The 18,668-nt window shown below is 36.0% G+C and overlaps 1 protein-coding gene across 9 annotated transcripts in view; it reads right to left on the bottom strand.

The window, feature by feature from the left end:
* Positions 1-865: 865 nt before the first annotated feature.
* GK (glycerol kinase) overlaps positions 866-18,668 on the bottom strand; it is a 77,112-nt gene continuing 59,309 nt past the window's right edge. For 5 of the 9 annotated variants that reach the window (XM_067724432.1, XM_067724429.1, XM_067724431.1 and 2 more), the window contains 7 exons: positions 10,930-11,008; positions 10,066-10,162; positions 9,305-9,389; positions 8,646-8,766; positions 8,392-8,535; positions 6,916-6,996; positions 4,080-6,578 (listed from right to left, as the gene is read on the bottom strand). In XM_067724432.1, the coding sequence (XP_067580533.1) occupies positions 6,469-6,578; positions 6,916-6,996; positions 8,392-8,535; positions 8,646-8,766; positions 9,305-9,389; positions 10,066-10,162; positions 10,930-11,008 (717 nt within the window). In that variant the 3' untranslated portion in view covers positions 4,080-6,468. The other 4 variants (XM_067724430.1, XM_067724438.1, XM_067724434.1 and 1 more) reach the window with 2 other exon arrangements.

Below are 18,668 nucleotides of genomic sequence, written 5' to 3' on the forward strand. Positions count from 1 at the left end.
TTTAACTTTGATCTAAGTTCTAGTCTGTAAATGAGAAATGCAAGTAAGAATGAAGGTTGATTTATTTTAAGTAAATTTATCATTAAATATCAATGTGTATAATTTCAAACATTTATAAATATTGCAATTTATAGAAAATTAATGTAATCTTAAAATTATTTGAACAATGATTTTCACAACTATTTACATTAACTCAACCTACCTTTGTAGAAACATAATTATGTTTAAAAGTATCCTTGCCACAAAGTAATAATTTCATAGTACCTTTCTATAATATTTACGTCACTAAAGTGGCAGCTGCGTCAATAAAACCCAGCAGATTCAATAATTTAGAAACAGCATAATCAGAACTGCAAATGAAAGCTACATTAATTCCAAACAAAACAAAACCTTTTATATTAATATATAAATATTTTCCCATTTTCATCACTGATTGAAGAAAATAATTAGAAGGCAGTATCTTCTTGTTTGTAGTAAACACAAATTAATTTTAAGATATTTTTAAATTGACATTAAGAAGCTAGATTAGGTTACGTTTTTACAACACATAACATTAAATTTTTTGAGAAATTCTTGGTTGTCGGTGGCGGGCAGAAAGAAATGCTTGGTTTTGCTAGAAGCCATTTCTATCAATAAAACCTTTTTTTTTTTCAGTTGTAATATGACAATAAGCAGAGATAGCTATCTGTTATCTCAAATAGAAATTTTAATTGCTTATCAGCAATTGATAACATACTTGGAGAGAAAGAGATTCTTGGCTTTTTTTTCTACTTAAGTATTTTAACATTTTTTGACATCCCCTCAAAATATACTAAATATGTGTAAAATTACGTCAAAGGAAAAATAACTTTATATGAACTAGTGCTTGTATTTGAAAACAATGTTTGCTGTAGTATTCCACAGTTTTTTCTCTTTTCTTTTTTAGCATATAAAAGTATGGTATAAGAAATTATAGTCACAATAAAGTATATTTTCTTTTATTGACATAGAACATATACTTAAATTTTAAATGTTGGCTCTTTAAGAAAAAGTTTCTCCTGGTAAATAATATGCATAACCATTGCCCAAAAATGTATACAGCTGTTTTCTCCAAAATATTTATACACATAGAGGTCCACTTAAGACCAGCCCCGTTATAACCTACAGAATACAGTGTGCTCTTAATTTATAAATGGGCTACCCTCAGTATATAAAATATAAAGGCATGTATGTTACACATACAAAGTAAGAAATATAAAAAGGAGAGACAAAAAGAAAAAAAAGAAAGTGTTCTTCCCTATAAGATCCAGACAGAAATTCAGTGTAATTAGTGAGAACACGTACTCTTTTTATAAATGGGCTACCCTCGGTATATAAAATATATAGGCATGTATGTTAGACATACAAAGTAAAAAAATATATAAAAAGGAGAGATGAAAGAAAAAAAAAGGAAAGTGTCCTTCCCTATAAGATCCAGATAGCAATTCAGTGTAATTAGTGAGACCACGTTAAATACAATATATGAAGAATTTTCAGTTTTGGCAAATACTTTTCAGCGAAATACCTAAGCAATGAGGGTACTAAATTTCCATTTTAAGAATTTAGTAGAGGCTTCCATTTAAACATTCAGTGAAGATGCTGTGGTCTCCCTAATATGCAGAAAAGAGGACTTTGGGTAGGGGGGTCTGTTAAAAAGAAGCAAACAAAAGGTCACAAATTTTTAGCCCATTAGTAACAGCCCCTTAATCAAGCATGTGTAGTTCAGGAATCAAATCCTGGCCCATCAGAGTTTGAATATATGTGATAAAAGATTCCAACGGACAGGATCTGAATTATTCCTAGATCTTAGAGGGAATGAGGCAGGAAATGATGGCAAAGGAGCGGGTCAGCCCCAAAGGTAGCTGGTCCAATCTTAACTACCGATGTTAAAAAACACACCAAATGTTTCTATAGCATTCTTTCTGCTGCATTTACTTTATTTCAAGCCACAGGTCTACTTGGAGGGTCATGCAGCTAGTGGCTTATAAATAAAATCAGAGTCTATGAGTAGTGTCATCACATTAAGAGACAGAATCACTGGATTCTCTCGGTAGGTAAAGAGCTCGCATCTTTGGAATCCATGAGTTGGTAGTATTTATGGCATACCTAAAATGGGGGACAAAAATCCTATATGTCAGTAATAAAATACATGCAATTCAGGAGTTAAAACAATGAAGACAATTCAATAATTTATTGAGCTAGAAATTCCATATGATTCTTAAATATTGCTTCACAGGTAAAAATGCAACAAATATAACTGATCCAATTCCAAAATTAGCAAATAAACACTATTGCTAACTGTTTACCAAGGCAAGCCATCCCAATTCTTCTCAAATCTCAGCATATGTTACCAAGAGAGATCCTAAAGATGGCAATCATATCTATTTTGGAAGCCTAGGAATTTGGACACTTACTGTATCCTTTAGCTTAGAGATATGCTACATATCCTAATTTTCATAGACCAAGCCTTTTCATTCTGGTACTGGTATCAAAGGGGAAACAGAAGGTGAAAAAAAAATCAATGAAAACATTCAGCTGCAATGTTATTTTCTTTCCTTTTCCAGACCATCATTATGCAGCCAAAAAAACTCACAGTAAAGAAAAAAAATAGAACTTTTCCTCAAACAGCATTTTTTAAAAAAATTAATTTAAACTACAGTTCTTGTGGGGAATATTTGGACTGTTCCACCAAACATTCCCAAGAAGCAGAAAGAAAATAAGCATCTGCTAATTCTGTATAGATTTATGTATACAGAAGCCCTTTGTAAGGTATAAAGCACTAATACCAACATAAGGTATGATTATTATGGAAGTAGAAGATTTGAACAAATTTATCGGGAACATGAAGAATACAGAAAAAGGCAATCTAATTTTAAATTCTCATGCAAGTAACCCAAGTTTTATCATTAATTAAAAGATAATTTAATGTTCTGCTAATGTAAATAATTTTCATCCCATTTCTGCTGATGTAAATAACTTTTCATTCCATATTTATATATAGCACTTCGGTGATGATGTCAAGCTGATTAACGCTTGTCAGATTTCTATAAACAGATATTCTCCCATATTAATAAAAAATTTTATATTTTACACCCAGGTAATCTTCTAATTAATTAAGAAAAATAATTTAACTCTTTCCTTAATTAGGAAGATTGTTAAAATGTTTCACTTTCTTGGCAACATATGAAATACGTCATTTCCATTTAGGCCATTAATTTGAAGAAAAACTGAGAGCTATCATCAGCAACATCTTCCAAAAATGATTATTATATTTAAATTAATACAGGTTATGCAATGTGTTTTATAAAATACTGAGCAATTTTACTCTTATAAGAATATTCAGAAGTTAATATGCAAAATAATAATTCAGTTTGAATTTTTTTTTTTCAGTTTGAATTTCAACCCCAATTTATTTCAATAATAACTTTTTAAAAAACTTCATTTCACCAAATGTATTCTTTTAACTAAAATAAAAGTGATGATAAATTTTCCCTAGCTGCAGAGTTTCACAGAAACTCTGCTAACATACTCTGGCTGAAATTCTTACCAGAATTGAAAATATTAAGACTTGTGTAGCAGATTTTCATTAAGTATGAAAAACAACTTATGTACATTTGAAAGCCAATTTAATTGATTTCAAATACTATAAATTTCATCTATCACTCTGAATGTCCTTTCATTTAAACACTGACAGTAGTACTTTCACTTGTGCTTATTGTTGCAGCTGACAGCAGAATGTAGCCCCTCAGAGAAAATCATCATCTACTAAAAAGAGAATAAAAGCAGAGTCACAGTCCTTAATTCTGACTGCCCCCAAAGATCAATTGGTCTAACTAATTAGACCTTTAATAGATTTTCCAGGTTCCTAAGAATAGGAAGAAGGAAAAACACCAAAAACTTTCTGCTGAGTCATACACAAATACATTAATGCTAACTAATACAATTGTCTAATGTAAAGAGGAACTGACCTGAGAGGTACCTTGCTCCGATTAACATTACCATGCTACTCACTATAAAAAAGCCCAAGGGTAGACTACAGAAGATACTAGGGTCACCTGTGGTCATCCAAGTAGGAGGGAATTCCAGTCAAGCAAACCAAAAGAGAGACACATAATTACAATATTTGTGTTAAGAATCACATGATAGCAAAAAAAGTTATAAAAATAGCATATTCATAAAAGCTAGCAAAGAGTTCTTACTTCAAATCAAAACCAGAATCAATATTCAAGGCTTATGACAGTCAACAAACAATACAGATAGCATGCCACAAGTAGCCAAGAACATAGAACATACAGACCAACATAAACCTTCCACTGGCAAAGCCAAAGCTGATGGAGAACTTTTTGGGAGGCTGTTGATTTTAGCTTTCTTGATTCTTCCCCAAAAGATACTAAATGAGCAATCCAATTCCCCTCAAATTCAAATTATAGATCCTTTGGCTATCAGAGAAGAGTTATATTCGTCTACTAAAAATGAATTTCAAACCCTACTGGTTTCATTTTCTTTTTTAAATAGACTTGGTGTATAAGGAAATGTACCTGAATATTCATGTTAGTATAATTAAAAAACCAAACTGTATTAATCTACATTTTAAAATATTGCCTGAGAACACGATTGTTTTGATATTTTCCAACCTGAATTCTCTTGGAAACCCTTCACTTTTAAGAATAGATAGATAGATAGATACTTTTCTTGAATATAAAAATTATATATCTAGAATATTTAACACTCTTTGAAAAAATATTTTGGTGGGTTTGGAGTACAGAGCCAAGAAGTCATCATTTATGATAAGCTCTCTCCAAAAAATATCAAACCCCCAATCACTTCTACAACATTTTAAACATATTGAATGTATGTTAAAAATCCTTTACACTTCATTCAAATATAGTTACAAACAAGAAAATAAATATTAATGCTTCAAAACTGGCAAAACGCTTTGGAAATTAAGCTAACATAATATTCTTCCCATAAATTAAACCTATTTAAAGAGGATCAGAGACCAGGTAGCAATTCCAATATCCTTTCAAGATCATCAAAATAAGAGTCTGTCTGTACTGCTATTATCAGATAGCTTATTGATAAATCATACCGTTATATAGCTTATACTGCTTAAGGAATACAATCAGCATTTCACTAATTGAATATTATTAGCCTGTTTATTATACAGTTTAGAGACTCTCAAATATTATACATGAGTGCTTTTCATAAATCTACTCAAAAAGTTTTTCAAACTTTGCCTTAAATCCACTGCAGCCTAACTGAAACAAAAACAAAGTTTGAAAAATCAAAAGCTCTCAAAAAATCAAATTACTTTATCATCAATGCTGATGGCAGAAACAATAGAATCATGTAATTTTCTTTTATCAACTTTTTCTTGGCATTTTAAATTCACTGACAGGTAAGGTAAGCAAACAGAGAGAAAACGATCAATTGGTTTTGTAAGAGCTTTGCAATTAAAATTATGTCTTCAACTGCGAGTAAGGAGAAGAATGTGTGGCATTGATGTGGAGGCAGCTGGGGCAGTGGAGTGCCGGAACACAGGTAGGATTGTGCCATCTTATTTTATTTGGCCATGCCGCGTGGCATACGGGATCTTAGTTCCCCGACCAGGGATTGAAACCGGGCCCCTTGCATTGGAAGTACGTAGTCTTAACCACTGGACCATCAGGGAATTCCCTGTGCCGTTAAAAAAAAATCTAACTTGTCAAAGAAAACATATAACTCATTTTCATTAGCCATTAATTAAGGGCAACCAGAAAATAAATCGAGTGCATGTCTGTTATATCTTTCAAAGCAACTAGCACTGTGCTACAAAAATACCTATGATTGAGAAGTTTAGCTATAAAGGGTCTCAAAACTGCAAACAGTCTTAGCAAGAAAGGCTCTGCCACTATCTTAGAAAGAAAGGTGAGTCTCAGAACAAAAGATTTAAAGAAAATGGATATTAAGCTTAAAGCTTATTTAGAAGAATAAACAAAAGCTTCAAGTAGGAACATCCAGGACTGAAAATACAGATCACAGTAATCTGTGGTACTAGATGATCCCAGAAGCTTCTCCTAAAAGCCAGATACATTAAAAGTGGTTCTATACTCGCTTTGGGGTTGGAAGGCAGGCCATATTTCATTTATATTCTCTTCTCCATTAAACTATACGTTTCAATATATTATTGGCCATTGTTTCATTCACTATGTTTGAAATCTTGCATTTAGCAAAGAATTAAAATATTATGCCATATTAAAGGCATGTTTAAGGCTGTTTCTACATTAAAGGCAGCTCAGGGCTGTTTATAATTAAATAGTTTACTTAAGGCAATACCTTCCCACCTAAGAGGTTGAAAAAAATAGTCCTCTATTTTCTGCCAAGAGCATTTGCCAATTATGACATTTCTAATTTACTATGTTTGGTACTTTTCTTCCTCTGATTCAAATGAGTTCTCATAACATACACTCACTAAGGGCTTGGAAGCAGTCTAGGAAGTAGTGAAATATATTCTGAAATTAATACAGCTTTCGGTTGGTTCAGGTCATGAAGACAGCCCCCCAGAAAGGCAAAGTCAGACACTAAGAAGAAGAAGAAAAAAAAAAGTCTAGTTGATTTTTTTTTTTCATTAAGAAGAAACTAGAAATAATTTTACTTTTAGAAAACTAAGTTATCAATTGAAGTACCAGGAATAAACTAATAAGGAAAGATATGGCAGGACAGAGTTAAGTATGTATATCAACATGATAATTTACATGTTATGTTTAGAACTTTAAAGTGTTTTCAAAACATTAGAAACTATAACTTACAATAACGCTCTTCTTCAGAGCAGCCTTGCTATGTATAAATGGCCAGATACTTAAAGAAGCGATTTAACATACTAGGGCAAAGTGGCAATAATAATAAAAACATTTTTACCACTTTCTGAAGACTGAGTTGTAACCCAACCCATTGACTTCATCACAGCTTTCTTCCACGTAGAATAACGAATTTCACTTTCTAGACATAGAAGGTAGGAAAACCACACATAAGAAAGGCAGTTTACTGAGATGTTCTAAGTACCACACTTATGTTCACTCAGCGTTCTTTTTTTTTTTTGCTGCGCTGTGCAGCATGTGGGATCCGACCAGGGATCGAACCTGTGCCCCCTGCATTTGAAGCATGGAGTCTGAACCACTGGACTGCCAGGGAAGTCCCTCACTCAGCATTCTTGACAAATTGTTACACATATTAAACTGATGTTTGTTACACTGTATTAAGCTGACATGGAGTTTTACCAGGACTCAGACTCCGGAGAGTACCATTGCTAGTGACTACCAGTGACTGGGAGAGAAGCTTGCTTGGAAGTTGGAGGGAAATTCAGCCTGGTCTGCACGATGAAGGGAGATGGGGAGACAGGCTACCTGCTAAGACCAGGCCATTCACAAGCAAGTGGTGATGAATTAGAAACGGGAATCCTACTTGACCTATTTTCTCTTTTTGGGAGGGTGGAGGAGCTTGGGATATCATACAAAATCCACTTTGACGTTATTTTATACATAGGTTTTTAAAAAGGTTTAAAACCAAATTCAGTATTTAAAACCTTATTTACATACACAGGTTTTTAAAAAGGTTTAAAACCAAATTCAGTATTTAAAACCTTATTTTCATACACAAATTTAATACAGGTATTGGTCAGAGCTTGTGGCTTAGCTTTGTTTATTACGACATTAAGTCAAATATTTAATGCTCATTTATTTAAATTGTTGCTGCTTTTGTCAGGCTAGCCCTGCTGTGTTTAAAAGTTATCAGAATATCGCTTACCCCACATAATCCTGTCCTAAAACTGGCCACTGGCACCAAAGATGATCCGATGCAGACATGAGGAGTCGGTGGCCGATATATCTCCCTTGTCACTGTCAGGAAAGGCTACACTAACAAGCTAGAACTGATAGTGTGGCAGTGTTATCCTCCTACATGAAAGGACTGTAAACACTAGAAGTGAATGGTAAAAAAGTGATTATAGAAGTTTGTTTTTTTTTTAATAGGGAACCATTCCTCTCATTCACATTCACTCAGTGTATCCAAATATGCTTAGTAGCCAAACCTGAAACAGTAGCATTTGCTATCTTATTTACTTTCTCAACTTATGAATAAACAGAAAAGCAAACTCTCTCTCACTTTTCACAGTATACCAATCTTCAATCTTTACAAGTACCCTCACCAAAAAGGAACTACTGTATAGCACAGGGAACTAGGCTCAATATTTTATAATAACCTGTAAGGGAAAAGAATCTGAAAAAAAAATAGATATACATGTATGTATAACTGAATCACTTTGCTGTACATCTGAAACTAACACAACATCGTAAATCAACTATACTTCAATTAAAAAAAATTTTAAAAAACAAGTACCCTCAGCGTTGATCTGAGGTTCAAACCGCTCCATTGTGACAGCTGACAAGTCCTCAGGTTCCAGACTCCAAACGCCAACCCCTTCTGCAGCCCCTGCTGCCATGGCAGCTCCCAGAGCAGTGGTTTCGGGCATCGAGGGCTTCACTGAGGGGAGAGAGCTACATCAGTATCTTTGCAGTTACATATGCCTAAAAAAGCCAGTTCTTCCGAAGAAACATTAGTCTTGGAGTTTAAAGGAATGAAGGCTTACTAACCTACTGGGATATACAGAATGTCTGCTTGTAGCTGCATCAGAATTTTGTTGTTGGTCATTCCTCCGTCTACCTGCAAATGGCTGAGAGGAATTCCACAGTCGCGGTTCATGGCATCCAAAATCTTAAATAAACCAATGCAATGAACATAATTAAAGTACTCCATAGTAACATCTCTGAAAATAGCCATCTTCTACTCAAAAACACTCAAAAGCTCCCCAAAGCCTGTAGAATAAAAATTTAGATTTCTTAGGCTGGTCTTCTAGGCCCTCCTTGATCTGGCTACAACCAACCTTTTCTCTCACCTCACCTCTGCACTCACCCCTATATCCAGTCAAGCCAAACAATTCTATTTTGCACCCTGATTTCCTGCCATGGTGCCTATGTTTGTGTAACTATCCCCTTTGTCTAATATGCACCACTCAGCATCCCCTCAACTGTAAAATGCCCAGCGCCTGGCAGCTAACAGGAACTTAGAAAGTAATGACAGCTGGGAAAAGAACCAAAACTTGCAGTTATTACATTAATGTTTAGGCAGGCTTAATTTTTGATTAAATATTTAGTAAGCTTATAAATTGTAATAAATTTCTGGCATTAATATATAATTTGTTTAGGAATAATAAAGGTGGATTAAGTACAAGAAAAGGGCTCATATTTATTACCTCTCGAGTTTGGAAACAAACAGCTTCTAATGCAGCAAAAGCAATATGGCATTTATTGGTGAACTGAGTGAGCCCACAGATGATCCTAAAAATACAAAGATTTTTAAGATTAGAGTGCAATAAATGAGTCATCAATGGGAAATGTCCTAAATATGGAAAGACTGAATTTGGTAGGTAGAAATGTACGGGGGGGGGGGGAAATGGACATTAAAAAAAACAAAACTGGACATAAACATTAAGTAGCTTGGAAAGTCCTTATAGTCTACAATGCTGCATCCACATGCGAAAAAGTTCAAGATCTATCCGGATAGATGACAATAGTATAAAACCAAATCAATATTCATCTAGATGGTGTCCCTTTGAGACATAACTTGCAGGTGCCTTGAAGATAAAAGCTAATAACACTAACATGAATACGAATATGGCAGGGGCTTATTTGTCAGATGATTTATAACTTCTTGGAGGTGTTTTTTTTTTTTTTTTTTGGCCATGCCGCATGGCATGCAGGATCTTAGCTCCGCAACCAGGGATCGAACCCGTGCTCCCTGCAGTGGAAGCTTGGAGCCATAACCACCAGACCACCAGGGAAATTCCCAACTTCTTGGAGTTTAAAGGTTCTGAAATTATACTTGCCAAGTGTAAAAGGTTTCCTCAATACTTTAAAATCGTTTGAGAATAGAAAACTTTTAACTAATAAGTTATTAGCTAATATAGTAAATAAATCAAGACCAACAAAAGCATACCTTCTTTTCAATTCTTACCCTCTTGCACTGGGCTCCCAATAAGGTGCATATAGTCCTGAAAATGCTGGGACGAAATAGCAGCCATAAGAAGTACCTACTTCTTTAGCAAGTTTTTCTAACGTTAAAAACAAACAAACAAACAAAAATCACTCTACTATATGCTACTTATTTTAGTCAATAAACACACGTGTTTAAAAAATTAGGACAGAGCTTTTGGTTTCCTATTAGTTAGTACAGCAAAATGTTCCTAATTACAGCAGAATGTCAGGAGCAACAAAAGCAAATTTCTCCACATTGAATACCCCCCCAGTAAAATGTAACCCAGCCCAAGAAATAAAGGAACTGGATTAGTTTTGTTAAGGTATTTTAGCTTATTTCCACTATTTTTAAGGTTGCTGCCTAGCTGATGAAGAAGTGGCCTTCAGTGGGTCCCTAATCAGAAATGTGTTCCTGATTGTCTCACCTTCAGGCGAAATTAAAGTAGATGGTTCAAAATAATTATCCATTGTCTGAAAATAGCCATATTAATACTTAAATTACTGGTACTGGAGTTTTAATTCTCACTCTAATAAGACTTAAAGCTTTTTCTCATCAGATAAATTTAACTGCAGATTCTGGCCATCTTTGGTGTTCACTTTTACACTTGGGTGATTTTTATGCCCTACCGTGCCAGTTTATTAATAACCCCCACTAATTATGTTAAATTGTTGTTTTATAAATCTTCACAAAATAATCTTTTATGTGTAAAATCAAGCTCATAATAGGGATTCATATAGTTTAATGTCACATACGGGGCAAAGCACATGTATTAACAGATTGCAAGGGTAAAATATTTAAAATTCTTATTATTTAGACTCTAGCCCTTTGTTAGAACATACTCACCAATTTCCTCAGAGGTCTTTATAATTCCAAGATTGTCCCTTAGCCAGCGAATAACAGCACCGGCTATAGCTACGGAACCCTATGGGAATAAAGGAATCCGAGAGAGAATATATGTTATCACAATAAAAAGTTTTTATTGAGCATATTCTCTGTGTATGACACTACCAGATGGATAAAATTCAAAAATTTCAACATTGGGACTTCTACAAATATCATAAACTAGGTCTTTTACTACAAACATTATTTATCTAGGGCATTACAGAAGTTTTTAATGAGACAGAGAAGAGAGTCCGCCAGTACACCCTTGGACCTGTGCCCGTAGGTGGACATCAATGTGTTGAGCAATTTGCTTCTTATACAATTGTTCTATCTGTTGCTAAACTACTGAGGTATATTATCACCCAGAGTACATTCCCATCTTATCCACAAAGTTATTGGGAAAGGCCACCCTGAGAGTTTTTTCAAGCCCATTTCCCATAGCTAACATTATATTAAATCTAGCAACCACAAAAAAAAGTTAGCAAAGAAGCTAACTACAAAGTAATGATTCTTTCCAACAAAATCACCAAGAGATGGGGCTTGGAGTCAGATGAACTGGTTTGAGTCTGAGCTCTAGTTCTTAACTGCTATGTGATCTTAGGCAAATTAGTTAGGCTTTCTGAGACTCCATTTATTCACCTATATAATGGTGGTGACTATAACAACAGTTACCTAGAGAAATTACGATGAGGCTCAATACAGGAAGTATACAGGAGTATACAGGAAGGTTCTTACTGAATGCAAATAGTAGCGTCTTTAATTCTTTAAGTGTTAAAAAAGTATCAGCCAAATTCCATTGACTGATGTATGGGTAAATAAAATGTAGTATATCCCCACAGTGGAAAATTATTTGGCCATGAAAAGACATGAAATTCTGCTACAACATGGATGAATTTTTTTTTTTTTTTTTTTTTTTTTTTTTTTTTTTGCTGTACGCAGGCCTCTCACTGTTGTGGCCTCTCCTGTTGCGGAGCACAGGCTCCGGACGTGCAGGCTCAGTGGCCATGGCTCACGGGCCCAGCCGCTCCACGGCATGTGGGATCTTCCCGGACCGGGGCACAAACCCGTGTCCCCTGCATCGGCAGGTGGACTCTCAACCACTGCGCCACCAGGGAAACCCTGGATGAATCTTGAAAACATTATGCTAAGTGAAAGACCATATATTGTATGACTCCATTTATATGAAATGTCCAGAATAAGCAAATCCAGAGAGACAAAGAGTTGTTTAGTGCTTGCTTAGGGTTGAGGTGATGCAGTTATTCTTTGGGGTGATAAAAATGTGCTAAAGTTAGACTGTGGTGATGGCTGCACAACTTTGTGAATATGCTAAAGAACACTGAATTACATACCTTAAAAGAGTGAATCATGTGCTATGGGAATTACATCTCAATAAAGATGTTTATGAAAAGATTCTGGGGGCAAAAGAAGTATCAGCACAAACCATTAGGAATTCCAAAAAAAAAAGTTTTTTGGTTCTGATGTTTCATTCATATAATTTTTTTCTTTCTTTTTTTCTTCATATACATTATTAATGTAAATTACTTCCACAGAGTCACCCCAAACCAAAACATCAGGTATAAGTGTAGGAAGCAGAATGTTTTTTATATGTCATCTGCCTCCCTGTCCCCAATTAAATTAATTGAATTACAAATGGTTACCCTTTCTTGCCATCAGTTTTCAGGATGCAAACAAACTAGATGCTGAATATGTTGATACATCCTATCGTTCACAGCTGCTATGAGAACAGGTCACTACACGCTACTGCATAGCTGGCAAAACATCACAGTTGCTCTTTTTATACAGTGAATTTTCAGCTATAAAAAATTATTTGAGGAACAGATTTGACATCCCTGTGCAAATATAACCAGACTTTAAAAATGGGACAAAGACAATTCAGCAAACACCTGACAAGGGACTCTAACCCAATGTTTCTCCCGCCCCAAAAAAGAAAGTTCTTAATACACTTCCTAGTTTTGATATATTATATATTTAGGTACAGAGTGGGACCATCAAGGAGAACTAAGTAAATTGTTTGCTTTTGGAGACAATAGTTCAACTCTCACACATCCTTTGGAAGCGAACAATTCAGAGATAGTAGCTGCCAGAGGCTAGAAAATATATAAGATATTCTAGAACAGTGCTGTTTAATAGAAATATAATGTGAGCCACACATGTAATTTAAATTTTCTAGTTACCATATTTTAAAAGGTTAGATTAATCATAATATATTTTGCTTAACCCAATATATTAAAAACATTATCATTGCAACATGTAATCAATATAAAACTCGAGATCTTTTATTTGTGTATATTTCACTAAGTCTTTGGTATCAGGTATATCGTTTATGCTTACGGCACATCTCAATTTGGACTAGCCACATTTCAAGTGCTCAGTAGTCACGTGTGGCTAGTGGCTACCATATCGGACAGCACAGTTCTAGATCTAAATGGAAAAACAGATGTTCTATACTCTCAAAAAGACACTGGTCCTACATGGCATCTAACCACAAAATGTGTATATTTCCAATAGTTTTAGGTGAGTAAGTAATGAATTTTAAAAAGCCACTGAGCTAGAAGTCTAGTGGAGTGGTCTTGCAGCTACCAGCTAGTGGAACTTTATATTTTGGGAAATCAAATGCCGATGTACCTCATTTCCACTGAAAAGTGCAGGATGTTTACATGCTCAATTTTTTTTGAGAGGAAGCAATGTGGTTGCAGTAAAAGGAAAAATCAAGGTTTTCATTAAAGGTAACTGGTTGAGGACCAGAGGGCATTATTTTAGATTAAAACAATAGAAAAAAAATACAAAGCCACTGTCAAGGCTCCAGAAGAAAATTATTCTAAATTTGGTCATCAGGAGTACACAGGAGTGTTTTGTTACTGAATGAAGAAGTAGGTTCAATATAAAAAACACTTATCTGAAAGAAGTATATAATTTTGGTACAGGATATAATACTTGGTATAGCTTTTTAAAAATTAATAAAAATAAGAGAAATCTCCAAATTCACAAAAGACGTAGTCTTCTGAATCCAGAGGCAGGAGATAAAGTGGAAGATGGTATAATGCTTTGAAGATGAGCAGAAAAGAGTACAGGAATGGAAACCTAAAATGATAGATAGAAGGTGACTGTCTACTTGCTATCAAATAAGTTTCTGTCAATTATATCATAAATATAAACATTCAATACTTCAGCTCATCAACTATAAATATGAATCAACCCTTATTCTAAGTCACGAGGCACTGGGAAAGCTGCACACAAACCTAATAGTGGTTCTCTAAGAAAAACACAATAGAAATGAGAGGGTAAAAAGAAGAAGTTCTATGATAACCGGACAAGAGAAATAAATTACTCAAAAACTAGATACATAGCCTGGAAAGTGAAAGGCTAAGGAACAGGCTCTGCAAAGATTAGATTAAAAATAATCAAGTAGATCTGATATAATGCCATAGCAGGCAAACATACTTTTCCTCAAAAGCTCCTTGACATGAATGCCACTGCCATGAACAGTATCTGTATAAAGTAGATATTTCAGGATGCAGGATGTATCTTACAATGCAGTTATGGTTAAAATCAGTAAGTGTGGGGCTTCCCTGGTGGCGCAGTGGTTGAGAGTCTGCCTGCCGATGCAGGGGACACAGGTTCGTGCCCCGGTCCGGGAAGATCCCACGTGCCGCGGGGCGGCTGGGCCGGTGAGCCGTGGCCGCTGAGCCTGCGCGTCCGGAGCCTGTGCTCCGCAACGGGAGAGGCCACAACAGTGAGACTCCCGCGTACCGCAAAAAAAAAAAAAAAAAAAAAAAATCAGTAAGTGTGAAGAAAAATTATGTAAAATTAAGATTATCCTTAAATTCCTTAAAATCAACCACTAGGCACAGTAAACTTAGTTTTGTGTATGCTACAGTAATATGTAACACTACATATATAACTTATATTGTACTTAACTTCTGTATAATTACAAATGCAAAATCTAACTCTATAGCATTTTTATTTGCAAAGAAAAGAGAACAGGAGCACAGAGTTGAATTGGGGAAGCATTTATGAAATGTAATCTGTATCATTAATACTTTGATAACCAGTTAGGGAATTAAAATTAAAAGCACCTATTGCTCAGAAAGTACACTTTCCAAGAAACTACCTTAGAAAAGTCCATAAACAATGTTTATAGGCCCCCATGATCCTCGCCTCCTGCTGTTCATGGCCTTCCATGATCCTTTCCCTTTGAGTGAGGTGGGACTATGACTTGCTTCTAACCAACAGGACATGTCAAAGGTGATGGGACGTATGTGATGATGTGCATATGATTACGTTGCATAAGATTACCACACCTGTTTTCTGGACTCTCTCCCTCCCTTGCTGGTGTTAAGTCCTCACATGGGAAGGAACTTCAGGCGGCCTCTAGGAGCTAAGGGCAGCCTCTGGCTGACTGCTAGCAAGAAACTGAAACCCCCAGTCCTACAACCACAAGGAACCAAATCTGGCCAATAATCTGAGTGAACCTGGAAGCAGATGGAGCCTCAGATGACACTGTAGCCTCAGCCTACACCTTGACTGCAGCCTGGTGAGACCTTGAGCAGAGGATCCAGCTAAGCTTTGCCTGGACTCCTGACCCGTGGAAACTATAAGATAATAAATGGGTAAGGTTTTAAGCCGCTTACATCAGTGGTAATATTGTTATGCAGCAACAGTTAACTAATATATGAGACTTATACCTGAAATGGAATATCTGGCTGAAGAGGGATGAAAAACTCCAAAAACAAAAATTTAACACTATAATCACAAGTCATACAAACGATAGGAGAAAAAGGACATTCAAAGAAAACAATGGGGGGATATAAGGAATCCTCTTTGAAGCTCATGTTTAAATAGACAAAAATGGCATAACATAGGATTTGGTATATAAACAATATTTATTAAGTGTCTGCTATGTGCCAGCCTCTGGGATAGAGTGGTGAACAAGACAGATAAATATTCTGACCTCAGGGAACTTATATCCTAGTGACAGAATACAGAACGTGGAAGTCTCAAATCCAAAGTAAGCTCACGTTCATAATCAGATTAAAGGCCCCCAAAAGAATTTTGTTTCGTGAAATAACATTTAGAAAAAGAAGATGAACAAGGAAGGGAAAAGCACAGCTTGGGGAAGACAGTGCACAGATGGCAGAGGGAAGGCAGAACTACTCGTTCTATTTTGGTAATCCTTGGTCTATTTTGCTTCAGTATCTTCCACCACTAAGAAAATTTTCCAACTATTAAGAGTGGTACAGGGCTTCCCTGGTGGCACAGTGGTTAAGAATCCGCCTGCCAATGCAGGGGACATGGGTTTGAGCCCTGGTCTGGGAAGATTCCACATGCCACGGAGCAACTAAGCCTGTGTGCCACAACTACTGAGCCTGCACTCTAGAGCCCACGAGCCACAACTACTGAGCCCGCATGCCACAACTACTGAGCCCGTGTGCCACAACTACTGAAGCCCTCCCACAGGTCTAGTGCCCATGCTCCGCAACAAGAGAAGCCACCGCAATGAGAAGCCCGTGTACCGCAACGAAGAGTAGCCCCCGCTTGCCGCAACTAGAGAAAGCCCGCACGCAGCAACGAAGACCCAACGTAGCCATAAATAAATAAATGTTTATTTAAAAAAAAAAAAAGAGTGGGACAAATTTTAGCAGTTTAATATGAGTTTAAAGTCTCAAAACAACTGAAGCATCAGGTGTCCCAATTCCTTTTTACTAACAATGAAATAAGGACCCAGAGATGTTAATATTCTTGGTGATAAAAAAGAAGTAAACATCCCTATCAACAGAGATGGATGAGTTTGCACTTTAAAAATCACCTGTCCTGGGGCTTCCCTGGTGGCGCAGTGGTTAAAAATCCACCTGCCAATGCAGGGGACACGGGTTTGAGGCCTGGTCCGGGAAGATCCCACATGCCTGCTGTGGAGCAACTAAGCCCGTGAGCCACAACTACTGAGCCCACGAGCCACAACTACTGAAGCCTGCACGCAGCAACAAAGACCCAACGCAGCCATAAATAAATAAATAAATAAATAAACTACATTATTAAAAAAAAATCACCTCTGTCCCTAACAGAGGATAACAGGCAAAACATAAAAAGAGAAAACCAAAACAACACATGCTAACTCAGACAGAGAATAGCATCAATGTGGACAGAAACAGAAATGCATGGCTAAGCAGGATTTGAGGCCACAGGCATGATGGATTGTGAGTCATTTTTCTGTGTGTGTCAGGGAGCAGGAGTGGTGGCCGGAGCTGACTCCTGCAGAGGAAAGGGATTCGAAGTGCTTGGTGTAAGATCAGGAAGACTGTCAGTGTCTGAAGCCAGGGGCTAGGTAGTGCTTTCCTGCTTGTGTAGGGGTACTGGAAAACAAGCAATTGTCTACGCGCTGACTAGGGCTATTGGCTTAATGGAAAATGAGTCTGGAAGGGAAAATTCCAAAATACATGAAGAAATCTATTATTAAAACATCAGCCATGGTGTTGGGAAAATAAAAAAGCTCCATGCAAGAGAATCAAACTGGACTACTTTCTCACACCATATATAAAAATAAACTCCAAATAGATTAAAAACTTAAATGCAAGACCTGGAACCATAAAACTCTTAGAGAAAACACAGGCAGTATGCTCTCTGACCTTGGGTCTTAGCAATATTTTTTTGGATCTGTCTCCTCAGGCAAGGGAAACGAAAGTGAAAATAAACTAAAAAGCTTTTGCACAGTGAAGGAAGGTATCAACAAAACGAAAAGGTAGCCCACTGAATGGGAGAAGATATTTGCAAATGATATATCTCATAAGGGGTTAATATACAAAATATACAAAGAACTCAAATAACTCAACATCAAATACAAACAAACAATTTGATTAAAAAATTGACAGAGGATCTGAGTAGACATTTTTCCAAAGAAGACATATAGATAGTCAATAAACACATGAAAAGGTGCTCAATATCACTAATCAACAGGGAAATGCAAATCATAACCACAATGAGCTAGATACCTGTCATAATGGCTATTATCAAAAATACTACAAACAACAAGTGTTGGCGAGGGTGTGGAGAAAAGGGAACTCTTGGACACTGTTGGTGGGAATGTTAAGTTGGTACAGCCACTGTGGAAAACAGTGTGGAGGTTCCTCAAAAAATCAAAAGTAGAGCTACCATACGATACAGCAAATCCACTTCTGGGTATTTTTCCAAAGAAAACAAAAACGCTAGTTAGAAAAGATATATGCACCCCTACGTTCATTGCATCACTATTTACAATAGCCAAGATATGAAAGCAACCTAAGCATCTATTAATAGATGGACAAAATGGATAACTTTATAATATATATAAAATGGAATATTATGACATCTTGCCATTTGCGAAAATATGGATGGACTTGAAGGGTATTGTGCTAAGTGAAATAAATCAGACAGAGAAAGAAAATATAGCATGATTTCACTTACATGTGGAATCTAAAAAATAAAACAAATGAATAAACATAATAAAACAGAAATAGACTCATAGAAACAGAGAACAAAATGCTGGTTGCCAGGGGGTAAGGGGGTAGCAGAATGAGTGAAATAGATGAGGGAGATTAAGAGGTACAAACTTCCAGTTATAAAATAAACAAGTCATGGGGATGTAATACACAGCATTGGGAATATAGTCAATAATATTGTAATAATTTTGTATGGTGACAGATGCT

Source organism: Pseudorca crassidens, chromosome X (genome assembly GCF_039906515.1).
Source record: "Pseudorca crassidens isolate mPseCra1 chromosome X, mPseCra1.hap1, whole genome shotgun sequence".
NCBI lineage: Eukaryota > Metazoa > Chordata > Mammalia > Artiodactyla > Delphinidae > Pseudorca > Pseudorca crassidens.